We start from the raw sequence: 17500 nt of genomic DNA, 5'->3' as shown, positions 1-17500 counted from the left end.
GGTGAGGGGAGAGAGTGTGGATAAATGGGTTGAGGTATTGGTTAGCAAAGGGCCAAGTAGATCAAATGGAGGATATGTAGTGCCTGAGCAATGAAAAGTTGTCAAAGGAAAAAGTGGGATTCTGCAAGGATGTACATAGGGTAAGGCAGGGATTAGCAAAAGGGGGAAAGGGGAGTTAAAGGCAGTTAGATCAAAGAACAGTTTCGGGAGAAAGGTTAGGTGGGGCAGAATTGAAGAAAGGGTACTGTTGGGACAAAAGGGATTCATGTGTCTATCCAGGAGGGAGTGGAAGGGATAATATTGAAGGAACAGGGGGATGTACATGAAATACCCCTTACTTCATGTGCATCCCCTGTTCCTTCAATATTATCCCTACCACTCCCTCCTTATTCCAACTTGTGTTGGGGAGCAGTAAGAGGGAGTGTTGGGGGAACATGACTAGGAGGATGGATATTGGCAGTTGCTTTGAGTGTTGAGGGAATGGGAGTAGAGAGATTGGAGGATGGATGAATATTAGGTATGTTATTTTGGGTCATTAATGCCTCAAAAGTTTCTGAAAGAGTTGGTTAGGGAGGTTTGAGAAACAAAGGTTTTCTTATGAGGTGGAGAAGAGGGACAGACATATGAGGGGTGGAGGAAGAAGTGAGTAGATCGAGGAGGAGGAGGAGGAGGAGGGGTAGGCACCTGGGAAGTAGAGATTGGAGTGTTTGGTCTTAGAATGACAAAAGAATTTGACTGAGAGAGAGGGGGGATAGAAGTGGGAATATATGGAGAAGGAGGAAGAGATACTGGGGGAAATGTAGAAAAATCTCAGGGAGAAGGGGGAGGAGCAGAGCAAAGGACAACACTGGAGCAGTTAGCAAAAGAAAAATATCATTAGCCTGCTTCTTGCCAGACTTCACGTAAAGTGAGGCCAAATTTGAACCTGAGTACTTGCTGCCTCAGACTTGAGCTTGTAGGCAGGCCAGCCCCTATAAAAAAACATTATGGGAGCCACCACAATTAGCACAAGTGTGTGATTGACCAGGACAATTTGAACGATCATAGCTAGGTTGGGCACAAAGAGAGCATTGGGCTGTGGAGCTACAAATGCTTAGCAGGGTGGCCAAAATGCTAACATTTCTGATGTGGATGGGGGAGGGGTTGATATGGTCAGACATGGCAGGACTCTCCACCAATATAAACAACCTGGGGGAGGCCATGTCTACAGAAGGTAATCTTAGCAATATTGGTGTATGACTTTCAGCACTCCGCTGCATCATAGTTAAAGAGGCAGGCAAGTACATTGTTTTCATAGTCTAACCAATCCTTGTCACAGACAGGGCAGTCAGCTGGGAAAATGGAAACAATTCCAGTACAAGTATTATGGAAGGCATGAGTCTGGTCAAAAATAGGTCTACCAGTGAGGTTAGTTAGGATAAAGATAATGCATGAGCTTGGGACTGTAACTGTGATAAGCTGTGAACAATCAGAGCAGTTGTAGAAGGAAAGTTTACCTAGTCATTTTTGGTGACCTTGTTAGAATGGAAGGGTATTGTCAGACTAAGTGGCAGTAGGGAGAATCACAAATAGTTGATCCCACTTAGTTGCACTGAAAAGAGTATTGAAAAGATTTGCTGAGGTAGAAGTTATTGAAGGATTAGGGCAAGAATAAGAGGGAACAGTACTGAATGAGGTAGTGCATGGGGAGGTGGACAAGAAGATTGCATAATAGTATTAAGGTAAGAGTGGATTGAAAATGAAGGAGACTGTGGAGGATGAGGAGATGGAATGGAGGATGTTACCCAATCTTCAGAGAAGATAGGTGATTTAGAATGGACTGAGCTGACAGCAGGTATCACGGAGGGGAAGTAGTAGCAGTGTTCAGTCATGATCAAAGGAGAGCCAGGGATCAGGGAACCTCAAGCCTCAATGCCCCTGATAAAGGTACAAATCATTTACTGAGTATGTAGGGAAGAGAAATGGTTCCACATAAGGGGTAAGGGCTAGATAACTAATCAAGGAAGTACCATGTCCATATCTCCCTGGGGCCTTTAAGGACTGACTCAAAACCAGCCTCTCATCCCTTCAACATGGCTCTCACATCATAGGAAGTGGACAGAGGAAGTGGTTGGAGAAGGGAAGGAAAGGGAAAGGGAGAGAAGAAAAGACCTTGCAAAGTTGGTTGTGCCGAAGGCTGAGGCCCAAAGTAAGGGAGATCCCTAGCATTGGGCATTGGTCTCCATATCCTAGGCCCCCCACTCCCCACCCCAATGACAACAATGGGCATGGGATTGGGATGTTGTATCTATAGTGTGTCATTTTAGCATTATATAGTGTCAAAACATTTTTTTACAAGTTCTTAATGGGAATGTCAAATAATTACCTAAGTTTTGCTTATGAAGTCACACATTACATATATTCCTGACCAGACATTTGTGTGTTCACCCACTGGCATCAGTTACCAACATTATAACTGTAGTTTTGTTTTGTTATTTTTGTTAATGCATGATGGCTTCAGAGTCATGTAATCACCAAGTCAAGTCCCCAGGCTTACCGGGCACACCTGACTATTTGTTTACTTCAGTCCTTGAATTCTCAGGAAATATATTTTTTTTACTTCCAGTAATATTATTATCATTACTAACATTACTATTACTATTACGAACATTATTATTATTTAAAACATATGGACAATATTGAAAGTGTTAAAAATAAAAACTGAAAATTCAAGAATAAGGTAAACAGGTGATCCATGTGTAAACAAAATTAATAAGCTAAAATTGCAGTTGAAAGGCATACTATAAAGGTTGTCTTGGTGCAATGTTATCTCCCTCTCCCTCTCCCTCTCCCTCTCCCTCTCCCTCTCCCTCTCCCTCTCCCTCTCCCTCTCCCTCTCCCTCTCCCCCTCCCCCTCCCCCTCTCCCTCTCCCTCTCCCTCTCCCTCTCCCTCTCCCCCTCTCCCTCTCCCTCTCCCTCTCCCTCTCCCTCTCCTTCTCCCTCCACATAACACTTGAGGGAGCTACACTTGTACTAAAACTCCAATGAGATAATTACGAGTACTGCCTGTCTCGCCCGTTTACCCTTTTCTTTAATTTACGAAAATATTTTACGTTATCTTATTTTGCTATTACTATTGCTTATAACATTATAGTAATTATAATGTTTATAATAAAAATAAACACCATCGATATTCATAGCACTAATAAAAAATACATTTTCCTGCCAATTCAAGCAAAGGTGAAATCAGGTAAGGCAGAGCCATCTATGTGTTGAGACATTTCACAAAAAAAATATAAAAAATGAGCACAGCATTTTCCCCATTTTTTGTTCATTTTCCCCGTCATTGCATGAAACATTGCATAAGGAAGACTGCAGAAGAGTCAGTATGAAGTAATTTTTAAGTAATAATGGCAGAAATAAGTGGAGAAGTAGGAGGAAAAGAAAGGAAATAGTAAGGAAGTGAAATATCAGTAAGAACATCAGGAGGGGAAGGATTTGGATGAGGACACTGTTACAACAGAAGAGAGTGAAGTGAGTGGTAAGGACATTAAGGAAAGAAGAGGGAATGGTCCTTACGGAAAAGGGGAGAATAGGGTATGTTGGGAGAGAGTGGGAGGAAAGGGGGTAGGAGGAACTTGAAGAGCAGTGTTGATATAGGCAATTACTTTTAATGTAGAGGGAATAAGAGTAGAGAGGTTGGAGGTTGAGTGAGAGAGTGGAGCATTATCTTTTGGATGTCCTCAAATCCTCCAAAGTTTCTGGAGGGGAGTTAGGTAGAGAAGGTTTTCGTATGAGGAGGAAAAGAAGAGACGGATGTCCAAGGAGAGGTGGATGTAGAAGAGGATGTGGTAGAAGATGGAGTGGAACCTTTAGATTGTCTGGTGTGACTGGTAAAGTGTGAAGGATGAGGGGTAGGCACTGTGGACATGATAGAGATTGGAGTATCTGGATTTGGGCTGGAAAAAGAATTTGAGTGGGGGAGAGAGGGAGTAGAGGTAGGATGGTAAGGGGGACAGAGATACTGAGATACCTTGGGAAGATGGGAGGGGGAGCAGAGTGAAGGACAGTATTGGAATAGGTAGCAAGAGATCTGCTACCACAGACTTGTAGATAGGGTAACTCCTATAAAATACATTATGGGAGCTACTGTAATTGGCACATATGCGTGATTGTGCTATGCAATTTGACTGGGGGAGAAAGGGAGTAGATATAGGATAGTTTGGGATTGTGGGAAGAGATACTGGGGGAGATGCTGAGACTACTTGAGAAGATGGGAGTGGAGGGAAAGAAGTACAGTTTTGGAATAGGTAGAAAGAGAAAACCCTTGTTGGCGTGCTTCTTGTCTGGCTTCAAGTACAGTGAGGCCTAGTTTGAATCTGAGAACCGCTACCTCAGATTCAAGCTTGCACATTATGGGAGCCAACACAATTGGCACACCTGCATTACTGAGCAGAGCAATTTGAATGGTCTTGACCAGGTTGGGCAGCAGGCTATGGAACGAGTGTTTGGCTGGGTGGCCAAAACACCATAATTTCTGATATTGATGGGGATGAGGTCAATATGGTCGGACAGGGCAGGACACTCCACCAATATAAACTTCATGGGAAATGTCATGTCTACAGAAGCTTATCTTGGTAATATTAATGTCAGACTTGTGTTGGCCTCTGGTAAAAAGAGTGCAGCACTAGACTAGCACTGACTGCATCATAGTCAAGGCATTCGAGCAAGTCGTTTTCACAGTCTGACCAGCCCTTGTCATAGACAGGACAATCAGTCAGAGACAAACAGTTCTGGTACTAGTATTAAGGAAGGAGTGAGGTTGGGCAGGAATAGGTTTGCCAGTGAGGTCAGTCAGAGAAGCTTGGAACTGAAAGATTGGAAAGACTGCAAAAGGAAACTTTGCCTACTTGTTTTTGATGACATTGATGGAAGAGAAGGTATTGTCAGAGGACAGAGCTGTAGGGGGAATCACAAAGAATTGATCCCACTTGACTGGGCCAAAAAGGGTAATCAAAAGGTTTTCAGAAGTGAAAGCAGTAGGACAAGGGTGGGAGGAAGATGGAGTGGTATGGAGAGGTAGTAATGTTGGGAGCAGGACAATAAGGATGAAGAGAAGTAATAAGGGGGGTGGGGGTAGACAATGAAGAAGACTGTGCAGTAGATGGAGTGGAGGATATTGGGAGTGAGAAAGGTGTGTATTCTGAAGGTTGAGTAATGACCTGAGTGGTTAATGGTTAATGGTTAAAAGCAAAATAAATGTGCTAGACATCTAAGGTCATGTAGCACTATAGTATATGGTAGTGAAGGGTGGTTGAGTTAGTGATTAGTTGTCAAAGTTTGGCAAAGGAATTGACGAGTAAATGGGTTAAGGTTGGGTAAGGTAATGTATAGGGGTTAGATCAAGCGAAGGATGTATATGCATTTGAGGAATGAAAACAGGTTGTCAAAGCAGAAAGTGTGAGAAGTTGTGGGAGGGATCACAAAAAATCGGTCCCATTTGGCTGGGCTAAATAGATTATTTAAGAATTTTGTAGAGATGGGGGTAGTAGAAGGACGGGGGCATGTGGAAGAGGGAGTAGTGTTGAGGGAAGTAGTGTTATGGGGAGGTGGACAATAAGGTTGTAAGGTAGTATAAGGGAGGATGGGGTAGTTGATGAAGAAGGTTGTAGGGGTATAGTTGTTGAAGTTGAGCATGTTGGGAGTAGAAATGTCTCCTGGGGTGTTGATTAGGGTGGATACTGTACTAGTCGGCATTGAGGAGGGGGTATTAGTTGTAGTGTTCAGAGCCGTGGTCAAAGGAGAGCCTGGGGTCAGGGAATCAGGCGAGTTTGAATTGGTGGAGCTATTTGATGAAGAGGCAAGCTCATTGCCTCTAATAATGGTATGGTTAATGGTTAATGGTTAATGGTTATTCATTGTTGGCCATGATAAGCCTGGAGTATGTTGGGGAGAGAAACGGTCCACCCCTCAGGGTCACTTGAGGGGTAAGGGCTAGACAAGCAGGGGAATACCGTGCCCATGGCTCCCTCAGGCCGTTCAGGACTGGCACAAAGTCAGCCTTTCATACTTTCAGCACGGCTCTCACACCTTAGGAAGTGGATAGTAGAAGGGGTTGGTGAAGGGACAGAAAGGATAAAGTAGGAGGGGCAAAAAAAAGACCATGCAAAATTTGTTGAGTCGAGGGCTGAGTCCCAAGGTTGGGGAGTTCCCCAGCATTGGGTCCCAGTCTCCGCCTCCTAAGCCCCCCCACGACAACAACGGGCAAGGGATTTGGGGGGTTGACCTGGGTGGATGATTTGGAATGGATAGAGTTGACAGCAATCGAGGATGGGGTATTTAGTATTAATGGTCTGAGTGGTGGTTAAAAGGAGAGGCAGGTGTAAAGAAAAATATGATATCAAATTTAAATGGGTTAGTTGATGAAGGTGCAAGACTTAAGTAATGCCTAATAAGGATAAGAAATGTTTATTATTGGTTGTGGAGAGCCCAAAATAAATGGGGTGAAGAAATTAACAATTAACCAAGGGAATAATGTGCCCATGGCTCCCGGAGGCCAATCATGACTTGACTCAAATGCAACCTTTTATCCTTCCAGCATGGTTCTTACACCTTAAGAAATGGACAGAAGGGGATGAAGAGGAGAAGGAAATGGAAAGAGGGAGAAGAAAAGGCCATGCAAAATTAGTGGTCCAAAGTAGGGGTGATCACCTACATTGTGCCCCAGTCTCCGTTTCCTAAGTCCCCCTCATGACAACAATGAGCAAGGGATTAGGGGGGAAAATTAGTTCGAGCTGAGGACTTAGTAGGGGCGATCCCCAACATTTGGACTCGGTACGCATCACAAAACTAGTGCTGAATTTTGTCACTAGAGTCGGTAAAAAGGCCTAAATAACCTCATCTGACCTCTCCATTCCCCTTTTTTTTTTTTTAAGCCCTGTGCCAATGGGCAATTGTATGTACATACCATGCCCACTGTGAGTTTACTTGTTTAATTGTACTAAGTCACCAATGAGCTAGTAACCAGTACTGCCTGTTTAGCCTGTTTACCCTTTTCCTTTATTTATGAAAATATTTTACGTTATCTTATTTTGCTGTTACTAATATTTATAATATTATAGTAATTATAATGTTATAATAAAAATAACACCATTGATATTCATAGCACTAGTAAAAAATACATTTTCTGCCAATTCAAGGAAAGGTGAAATTAGGTAAGGTCCTTTATGGCTAAGCACTAGCCATAAAATATAAAAAATTAGCACACCATTTTCCCCATTATTTATTCATTTTCCCTGACGACATTGGGTTAATATTACTATTATAATTAAAATTATTACATAACACTTTTTTTTTTCTATTCCTATTAGTAAAGTTTCCTGAAAGTCCAGGAAAAGGGTAAATGTACAAGATCAGGTTGAAGTCATAACTGAGTCTTTGGTGATATGGTAATTGTGAAGCAATTACAGTGGACATTACACGTACAGGCCATCCCAGCATCACTTGGTCAAGAATACAGGCAATGGTTACTTGAAGTCAGGTAGGGGATATGAAGGTGTCTATGCTGTAATGCACTAAAGGGTTAATTTCTTATAATCAATCCACCTTTTTGTCTTCCTTATTTCTTTGTATTCTAATTGAATGATCAAATCCTTGATTCCCCTGAACCAATAGCAAGGTGGTATTTGCAAAATTAACATCTCTACCCATTTAGTTTGCAGTTACAAGACTTGTTTCTCAAACTGCCATCCTCTGAAGCATTTCCTAGTGTCTGTATCTTCTACATGCTGTAGGAATAGCATTAGTTTACAGAATGTCAAAGTGTAAGAAGTTGCACAAAATCTATTATTTACTTTAGCAAAAGGAATAAAAAGGTTTGTAAATCTTGAATGTTTTATTTGGTAGTACAGCAACTTTACTGTTGTTTGTGACAGTATTTAATGCAATATGAAAGAACACTTACAAGTACTTAGAAAACTCCTTCAACTTAAGCATAATTTTTTTTTTCTATATTTTCCTACCCATTACCCAAATATAAATAAAAGCTTTAAATATATGTAAATCTCCGAACTAGATTCAGCCAGATATCTAATAGAATTCCTGTTACAACAAGAGCAAATAATAGCCCCTAGATGTTGAGTACAATAATTAAACATATCTAGTAGTAATATAAGCTTAAATCCTCACTTGCATCTCCATAACACTTAAAGAGGTTGTAGACAGTTATTTAATAGACGACTGTGGCAAGCAACAGCACTATGACATATGGGGAATTTCCCACTTCACAGACACAAGAGAACACCCATTGAAATGGAAGCAGGTTTCCCACAGAGTTACTTTGGTGATTATATATAAAAAAATCAAAACACTATTTGCTTATCCTTTATAAAAGTATATGCCTTGGGTACATTGGAGATTTTTCTTTCAATAGAAAAATTTTATAAGCATGAAAATTATAAATAAAGACAGATCTTAGAAGACTGACATTGGACAACAGATCTTTTGCACTAATTGGCAATTCTACATTAACCATATATGACAGCCAGTTTGAAGCATATAAGGACAAACTAAACAACTGAAAATGATTGCATTGATACTCCTTTCACAGTGCTAATTAATAAAAAGAAAGATGAAAGAAGAAGAAGAAAGAAAAAAAAAAAAAAAAAAACCTACAAAGAACGATAATGCAATGACTATACAATGGAGTAGTGTATTTCACAAACATGTTCCTCACCCTTGATTGTATGTATAACTATAACACCACTTCCTGTTTATACCTTGGGTGCACTGCATAAATAGCATGCCCAGCACATGCTAAACACCCTTGATGCTACAGAGAATCTTCTAACCAACACAAGCAAGCAAAGGTGAGAATCAGAAATAGGGTGACCAGAGGCACAATAGCATCAACTGAGCATCATCTTAATAGCACTAATAATATCAGCTGGAAGTGCTTTTTACTTTATATTTTTTTCTTTCACTGTGTGCCTCTTTCATTCGTAAAACTGTCTTTATGCTCCCCAAACCTCACAACTTGGCTGCTGGGTTCCATCACTGGTTTACTGTACACAAAAACTTGTTCACTGCCATTGAAGAGATGTTACCATAATAGCTAAAGCAATATTACAAAGTTCACCTATCATTACAACAGACATGGCAGCTAGCTAGTGCATTCCCATCAGGAAATATTGTGTGACTTAGGGGAGCATTGCAAGCCAGACCACAATAGGATTGGTTGGTTCCTCTCTGGGATTACTCTGCACACAAATAAAATGTGTGCACTTCGACGTTGGTGCAGATGCTGCAACACACCAGTGGTTTGATGTAGCGCACAGACACAGATGCACTCAGGATATCACACGTTGATGTTGTCTTTTTCTTACTGGGTTTTCTCCTTGTTTCCAATGGGGAGGGAAGCCTTCACCCTGTAAAAGAAAAATAAGGTTATAAGAAATTCTCAAGCTCTTCATACTCAAAAGCAAATCTTTGACCTCATCTAGGTGAGAGAACAAATGTCACAGCAGATCTATGCATCTTGTTTCAATCATTACCTTAGATATACATATTTACTTGAAAATTGAATCATTAATACTGTCAATTTTCTAAGAACCAAAGTGATTATCTTTAAAATGACTTACTTGGACATGATATCGTTAACTTGTGAGCGAACGAGACCAACATACTGGTCGATCTGGGCTTGGTTCTGTTCATAGACTTTGGGGAGGCTGAAGAGGGCTACAACCGCAAGGATGACAAGGGTCAAACCGTTGAACCAAGATCCCAAGTAGGTCAAACACCAAAGCAGACAACCAAACTGGAATAAATACCTTGGTTTAATAACACAATCAGGAACAGACTTCATGAATTGCAATACACCAAACAAAGGTAATAAAATTAAACAACTCATAACATGATACAAGTACTGTATGTAGTAAATAGTTCACAATCATCTGTTTTCTAGACATTATTAAAAGACATGAAACTGAACAAAAAAGTATTGTTTAAAAGGTGTTATTACTTATAGAAATCGACTAAATCTGTGGCAGGAAAGTCATTTAGTACAAAAATCTTATGAGAATGAATATAAAGCCAAACAAAGACAAGAAATAATAGCAGTATTTACAAACATACATACATTACAAGCAGTTGTTTAAGTAAAAATAAATAAATAAATACAAATCAGTCCTCATTTTTACCATGAAACACACAGCAATTAACCTGATGCCACCAGGGATGGCACACAGAGAGAGAATGAATACTGATGGATTGACTGTTTTATTTTCCTGCAGAAGGTGAAATCAGGTGATGTCACAAGGTCTACAAATCAACTCATTTGTGGCTAAGCACTTAAAATTCCCCCCCCAAAATACTACAATTTACACTACATTTTCCAGGCAATATGAAGTTAATACCTGTTTCTTCCCCTCAGTATGAACCAACAGTTCTACCAGAAGCTACACACCTTAACGGAATCAACAAGGTCCTCCACAAGGAAGAGTCGCTTGAGTTCGCTGATTGTGGAATTGATCTGCTGAATGATGATATCAGTAGCCTCGTGCACCTTTTCTGAGGGCAGGTTGGTGTCAAGCTCCAGGATGTCCCTAGAAGAGAGAAAATTATATGGAACTGTCCAAATAACACTTGGAAATAAGGGAACAAAAAGAGTTACATAAACATGGGCAATGTGGTAAAAAGAGTATAATCTAGATATTAAAGGCACAAAGTTTCCTATACAGAATGGAGAAATACTGTATAGAGAAAGATTGTCTAAATACGAATAGTTAAAAAGAACTACTCGAAATTACCACCATTAATACCTTGTATTTCTTCCTTCACCAGTTTTTATATAACCGACCTGGCCAATGTTTAAAGATTTCAAAGTGTGAAGTCTGACTGACTTAAGTTGTTATCTACAACTGGGGACAGTCTGCATAAAATGCCTTGATTTTAGAAGTGTCTATTTTGTGTAGAATTGGTAATGCACATGTGTTACCTTGCTCTATTACCAACAATTTATTCTTTTGAAGGCATGCATATTCCCAACTTCAACATATTTGAATATTTAAGGGTCTTTTTTTGGCAATAAACATATTCATAATCAACTTTGGTTCCTTTGAATCTCACGGCTGAAAATAAAAACCTGTACCATTGTCATATGAGCAGCTAAGGAGAGATTTTCTTCCTACCAGATATACATTTCAATACAAACAACTTAAATATTGTAATAAAATATTACGCAATATCTCTTAGTTAAATTTACTGGTAGTTATTATCTCTATTTTCATAATTCAACATTTACCAAGATGCACTGTCAAGAGTATCTAATGCTATATGCAGTACATATTATGCAATAGTAACATTTCAGCCATGCTACTTTTCTGCATTTATAATACTAAGCTACCTACTCTTCAAAATTAAAACATGGAAACAAAAAATACTACTTTCCCCCCCACCTTCTCTTTTCTTTCTTCCCATTTACCTTTTATCTCCTCCAAAGACCTGCCTGCCCTGCATGCCCCTTTCTCTTTCAACCCCCCTCCCCCTCCCACCAACCCCCCACCCAACCCATCCTAACAGCTGTCTGGCTCACTCACTTGAATGGGTGTCCATCCTGTGACTTCTGAACGGCCTGCATGATGTTCTTGTAGATGCGGAAGGTGATGGTTCCTGAGAGGACGGTCAGGGAGGTGTAGGCCACCACGGAGATGAGGGACAGGTAGGCCAATGAGATGAGGATCATCATCACCCCCCCGAAGACGACGCCTGTCTTCTTCACATCGCGCCAGTAGATCAGGTCAACCACTGTAATGTAGAATTTGGATGTTAGTTTTGGTTCTCTATGGTGTTGCCATGGGAAAATAAATACTTTTACGGAATAGCAATGAATGTTGGACTATTCAGCTGGCTGATAAAGCAGGTAAAATACCTAAATGCATATTAAGTGTGTGTGCATTTGTCATAAATATGTTCAGATAAATATTAGTTTTATCTGACACCATCCATTCATTAAAAAAAATAATAATAAAAAAAAAAAATAAAAAAAAAATAAAAAATAAAAAAAAAAATCTGTTATGACTGTACAGCATATTACTTCACTAAAAAAGAAGAAAAAAAGTGTTTATACTATCAGATTAAACCACACATTTATATCAGTATGTACACAAATAAACATCTGTTTAATGTTCCTTTAGTATTTTAAGGTCATGCACCTTCCATTTCATTTTTACACAAATCACATTCCAAATAACGAGCAAATATACACATTTCAACTCGCGATACAATCAGAATAATTTCTTTCATGCATAAAATAGAATCAAATAATTCAGTGACCCCTGAGATCCCCGTGGGTGAAAAGTAGAATAACATATGTTTCCTGAAAACAAACTCATGTCAGATTTTTTAATCCATTCATCGGGAAGACAACATTAAAGAAAACGAAATTACATGTCAATACTGACAACTGAACTATTTCATATACATTTTACACCATACGGAACAAATGCCAATCATGCTTGCACATCATACAAAAACTACAATAGCAAGTTATCGGAATCACGTCTCCATGACTCGAAAACGGACTAAGAAGCGAGAAACGACCCAAGAGATGAAAAAGCGAACAAAAAGCGCGAGGCCGCGACACACCTGGCCCTCTGCTCGGCGGAGGCTCCTCGTCGAAATCCGAGCCAGAGTCCCCTCCGCGGCGGTCCTTCCCGTGCCTGCGACCCATTCTGCGCTCCTGTTAAAGGTCCCACTGGATCTCTTTAACCGCAACGCGTCAAATCGACTCGACTTCCGCGTGAATACACTCAACTAAGGATCGGCCGTTGGGCTTGGCACGTGACGCCGTCAAACGAGCCTTGGCTACGAGGACGAGGACCTTCGGAGTACGAGCGAAAGAAAGGCGACGGCGCGGGCAGTGTCAGGTGGAGACGGCAGGTGTGTGAGCGAGTCGTACCCGTACTGTGAGAGTAAGACCGGCCCACCGCGCCTCCCCCCGGCCTCGCCCCGGTCGCACCCGGCCACGAGGGCACATTCACCAGCCCAGAACCGCCACGCTGGAACACATTGCACACTCCACATCACCCACGTTGGCGTAGGGAGAGAGAGAGGAGGGAAAAACAAAACGCATTCCGTCGCATTCTGCCCCTCCGTTGCTCCAAATGCCCACCGAGGAAGAAGCTGCCCCAAAGAGAAAACTATGGATGGGGTCTTGGGAAACACATTAAAGAAAACGGAGGTTATGTCTCGTTTGTTTCATCCCTTTCACTGCCGCGACTACCGACGACCCGCCAGAACATATGGCGTCGCTCTGCGGGCATTAAGACGCTAACAACTTTCCATTATGGATATAAAATGGGCTTAAGGTGTCATCGGACACCACTTACTACATATATACAAGAAATGGTTGATCTTGCTGGACCTCTAATCTACCAACTATCAAGTTTCCAAAATTTCGCCTTTCTAGGTCATCGACTATTTTCTTCGTTCTTGTTATTTCATAAAGGTTAAAACTGACTGAAATAATAGAAAATCCTGAATATGAAACAAAAAAAAAAAAGCACCTCAACGAGTGAAAAAGAAAGTTTAACCGCCCACCGCGAGAAAGCGAGAAAGCGCCGCGAACGCCGCCGGAGAAACGAACATTTAATCGTTTGTTGTCACTTGCGCCTTTGGAGAGGTAAAAAGGTCAAGGCTGAATTTAATGGGGTGGGAGGGAGGGAGGGAAAGAAGGGGGGAAGGAAGGGAGGAATGGAAGAGGTAAAGAAAGGGGGAGGGAGGGGGAGGGAGGAGGAGGGAGGGGAGGGAGAGAGAGAGTGTGTGATGGGTAAGCAGAGGAAGGGAAGGAGGGGGGAGGGGGGAGGTGGAGAGACAGAGGTAAGATATTACGATAGGAAGGAAGACAAGCGGTGGTGGTAGGCAGGTATGGAAAAGTGAAAGCGGAGGAAGGGGAGGGGTGAAGAAAGTGGGAAATACGTGCAGAACGAGAACTAATGCAAGAGAAGGAAGAAAAAAAGGGGGGGGGGGGTGAGTCAGTGGGTGAGGAGAGGGGCAAACCCAGCTGCCGGCGCTGACACTTCGCTGATCATAACCTGTCAACGCTGACGTCTCCGCGCAAACGTCTATTTCGGCGCCGCGTTCGAATCCCATCGTCAGGCGAGAAAAGTGGTTAACGTGTTCGGACAGCTGCTTGCCGGCCGGGCTCCAAAACTTCCTCCTTTCTCGACAACTCTGCCACTTTCCTCAACGGCGGACCTGACGATTCTCGACATTACTCTCCTCGAATGCAGGTACCGCTATCGTCAATCTCTCTCCATCAAAATACACCGATATCTAACACCTATTTATATATACGGCCCCAAAGTCAGCTATCAAATCTCTCTGTTGCCTTGAGGTACTGCGCGCAGGCTGCGGCCAAAGAGCTTTACGACTCCTTCAGATAATTCGCCTTTTACAGCCGGACGTTACCCCGCTTATCAACCACGCGCCACACATACCACTGACATTTTTACTTCAAAATGTTACAACATGCTTCTTGGAAAAAAAAACAAAACGAAGAGGAAGAGAAAGAAGGGAGATGAGCTGAGGAATACGAAGAAGGGGAAGAACAAAAAAAAAAAAAAGAAGAGAAAGAAAAGGAAATAGAAGGAGAAAGAAGAAGAAAAAAAGAAAGTAGTAATCGCCGAGCCCTGGTCCTCCAAATCCCGAGCCGCACCTAGGCGTCCGGGTGAGGCATCCCCAAGGCCTCCGCCCGGATGAGGATCCCGCACGCCGAGGAGACGCGAGCGAGTTCCTGGTGTCGCATTACATCACTTCGATTCCCGGGCCGTGACTGCAGGCTCTGCTCTGGCTCGGATCAGACGAGGCAAGGGAGGCTCGCCTTTCGACGCCACGCGAGGCCATGACGTAAGGCGCAAGGCGGTCTCTATGTGCGCGTCTGTCTGTCTATCGGTTGTCTATCTATTTCCCCCTCCGTCTACTTGTTTGTCTCTCCCTACTTATGTCAGCGCTATCACGGAACTTGCTATCAAGTTCGTGCGTCTGTATATTATGGACAAAACAATGTTCTACGTATGTACAAACATATATACACTAATGGAAAAAAGAGAGACAGATGGGAGGGGGGAGGGAGATAAATGGTGAAAATGGAGAAAAATGGAAAGGGTAAGAAAGGGCAAGGGAGGAAGACAAAAAGAGAAGATCTATAGATACATAGATAAAAGGTTGAGGGAGAGAGGAGAGGAGAGAAGGGAGGAGAGGGAGAGGGAGGGAGGGAGTGAGCGAGGGAGGGGGGGAGAGGGAGGGAGTGAGCGAGGGAGGGGGGGAGAGGGAGAGGGAGAGGGGGAGGGAGAGGGGGAGAGAGAGGGAGGGAGGGAGGGAGAGGGAGAGGGAGAGGGAGAGGGAGAGGGAGAGGGAGAGAGAGAGAGAGAGAGAGAGAGAGAGAGAGAGAGAGAGAGAGAGAGAGAGAGAGAGAGAGAGAGAGAGAGAGAGAGAGAGAGAGAAGAGAGAGCGTCAGTGCAGGTGTATCAGCGTGGGAAATATCATAGCGGCGGCAGGCTCATAATGGATGAAGGCAAGAGCGCTCTTCATCTCTCTTCCTTCATCTCCCTCTCTCTCTCTCTCTCTCTCACATCAGCTATTCCCCTCGACCGGGTCTACAGAGCAGCGCCTCCTCCGACGCCCTCGCCAGCGCCAGAGAGGGCGGACAAAAGCAACATTATTTACTTCGGCAAATATCCGGGGCGCTGGAGCCCACACCCGGCCGCTCTGCCTGCTTCCTCTGCGTGCGGGGGGAGGGGGTGAACATCCACCACTCCCCCTGAAATGTACGGGCGCAAGCAGTGCCTCTGCTGCCTCTGCCAGCCCTTTCGGCGTTTATTTCTGCCTGTTCGCAACGGCACCGGAGTCTCCTCTCTAGGTACAGACACACATCGTGTTGGTCTTGCGAATTTGTCAGGGGTATTCATCCTGCAGCGACGGGGAGGAAATATCACCGTGACCCGACAGCGCGGCGTGATGTCGATCGGGGAAATGGAGGCCTCCCCTACATCTGGCACGTGGCGCCCCGGGAGAATTGGCAGCCATGCCAAGCGGGCGGCGGCAGGAGGAGGCAACCGAGGAGGCATCGCTGCTGGTGATTCGTCACCCGGGGCGGCGGGAACACGCAGCCCAAGCCCTTCGCTGAGAGTCGCTCTTGATCCAATTTAGCGCATCGCCTCAGGGTCGGGGGCAGGGGGAGAGGGGCGTTATGCACCCGCCGGGAAGGGCGGAGGCAGCGCTTGGCACCGAGGACACTGCGTCGGCCTCCCCCAGGGGCCACGAACCTTCGTGCTGCCGCCTATGCTGCCAGCTCCCCCCCCCCCTCCGTCTCGCCCTGCCGACGAGGGCTTCTGAAGGAGGTCCCCGAAGGACAGCCGACAGGTGTCGAGCTGAGTTCGGTCCATAAGCAAAAGAAAAGTTGACGCCTCCCGCCGATGCAAGCACAGCCGCTCCAGGTGCGGCACCGCACCGTCCTCCTTTCAGTGCCTCCGCCTCGGCATATCAAAGCCACCATGCTGACGCCACGCTGACAACAAGGGAATCAGCATTTAAACAGCGATAGCGGGGCCCTCATAGCGAGGACAGAGGCTAATGCAGGCGGCGAGCCTAGGCGACCGATCATTTATGCACAAGTTGAGGGTGAGAGGTCGTGGCGAGGCAGTACCGAGGACCCGACGTGCCGCCTGAGCCTACGACGGGGGCGGGCGGGTGGAAGGAGAGGAGGACACGGGCAAAGGTCAGAGGTGGACGCGGGAGGAGGACGTCCCGAGGGAGGAGGGGCAGTGGACAGGATAACAGCGAATGTGGCACCGATTGGCGAATGAAAGCACGAGGTGAACGGTGGAAAGAGGAGGGGGAAAGCGGTGGTTAAAAAGGTACATAGTAGCGCCTCGTCCCGGCAAATGAGTCAGCAAAAAAGGAATCCCACACATGCGACTCGCAGACACAGACAGACAAGACAATCACCAACCAATAATCCAATCTCAGCGGTCTGCACACACACACATACACACACACACACCTCTGAGGCCGAATCTTCGCCAATCCCTGATCCCTGATCCCCAACAAACCCTCAAAGTGTCCCTGAGCCCCTGATCAAGAGACGCGGAGAGGCTGCCCCCGAGCTACTCACTGGTGCCGGAGGAGGAGGGCGAGTCAGGAGAGGCGGAAGGTGGTCTCGCAAGGGCTCGAAGGGCTCGAAGGGCGCGCCGGCAAGGGAAGGAGACACACACGAAGGGGAGAGCCGAGTGCCCCGTACACCACACGACTGGGAGGGTGCCAAGGCGAGGCGGGCGAGGGGCAAGGAACGTGCGTGTGGGAAGGGGAGAAAGGAGGGGAAAGGGGGAAAGGGGGAAAGGGGGAAAGGAGGGGGAGGGGGAAGGGGTGACGTCGTGCCCATGCCCAGCTAGGTGCCCATGCTATATTTACTTGAGACTCCCTTACGCCTACTGTCATCCGTCGCAGCCGACACTCGCAGCTGGCT

The 17500-nt window shown here is 44.5% G+C and overlaps 2 protein-coding genes across 4 annotated transcripts in view; one reads left to right on the top strand and one right to left on the bottom strand.

Annotated features, from left to right (window-relative positions):
• The window catches only part of LOC125047816, a 16290-nt gene extending 5744 nt beyond the window's left edge, over window positions 1-10546 (top strand). The window contains exons 3-4 of one of the 3 annotated variants that reach the window (XR_007116773.1): window positions 6578-6813; window positions 10409-10541. Coding sequence is in view for 2 of the 3 variants with exons in the window: in XM_047646309.1 (XP_047502265.1) it covers window positions 6578-6720 (143 nt within the window). In the remaining variant the exon portion in view is untranslated. Of the gene's footprint in view, window positions 1-6577; window positions 7137-10408 lie in introns of those variants that run through there. The other 2 variants (XM_047646310.1, XM_047646309.1) reach the window with 2 other exon arrangements.
• The window catches only part of LOC125047813 (reticulon-1-like), a 96386-nt gene continuing 86744 nt past the window's right edge, over window positions 7859-17500 (bottom strand). Inside the window, exons 3-6 of the mRNA XM_047646303.1 lie at window positions 11574-11781; window positions 10442-10580; window positions 9618-9793; window positions 7859-9404 (exon numbers count right to left, since the gene is read on the bottom strand). Coding sequence (XP_047502259.1) covers window positions 9359-9404; window positions 9618-9793; window positions 10442-10580; window positions 11574-11781 — 569 coding nt within the window. The 3' untranslated portion in view covers window positions 7859-9358. The remainder of the gene's footprint in view (window positions 9405-9617; window positions 9794-10441; window positions 10581-11573; window positions 11782-17500) is intronic.

The sequence above is a fragment of the Penaeus chinensis genome, chromosome 42 (assembly GCF_019202785.1).
Source record: "Penaeus chinensis breed Huanghai No. 1 chromosome 42, ASM1920278v2, whole genome shotgun sequence".
Lineage (NCBI taxonomy): Eukaryota > Metazoa > Arthropoda > Malacostraca > Decapoda > Penaeidae > Penaeus > Penaeus chinensis.
The sequence above is the reverse complement of the archived record's forward strand: the minus strand, read 5'-3'. Positions and strand labels throughout refer to the sequence as shown.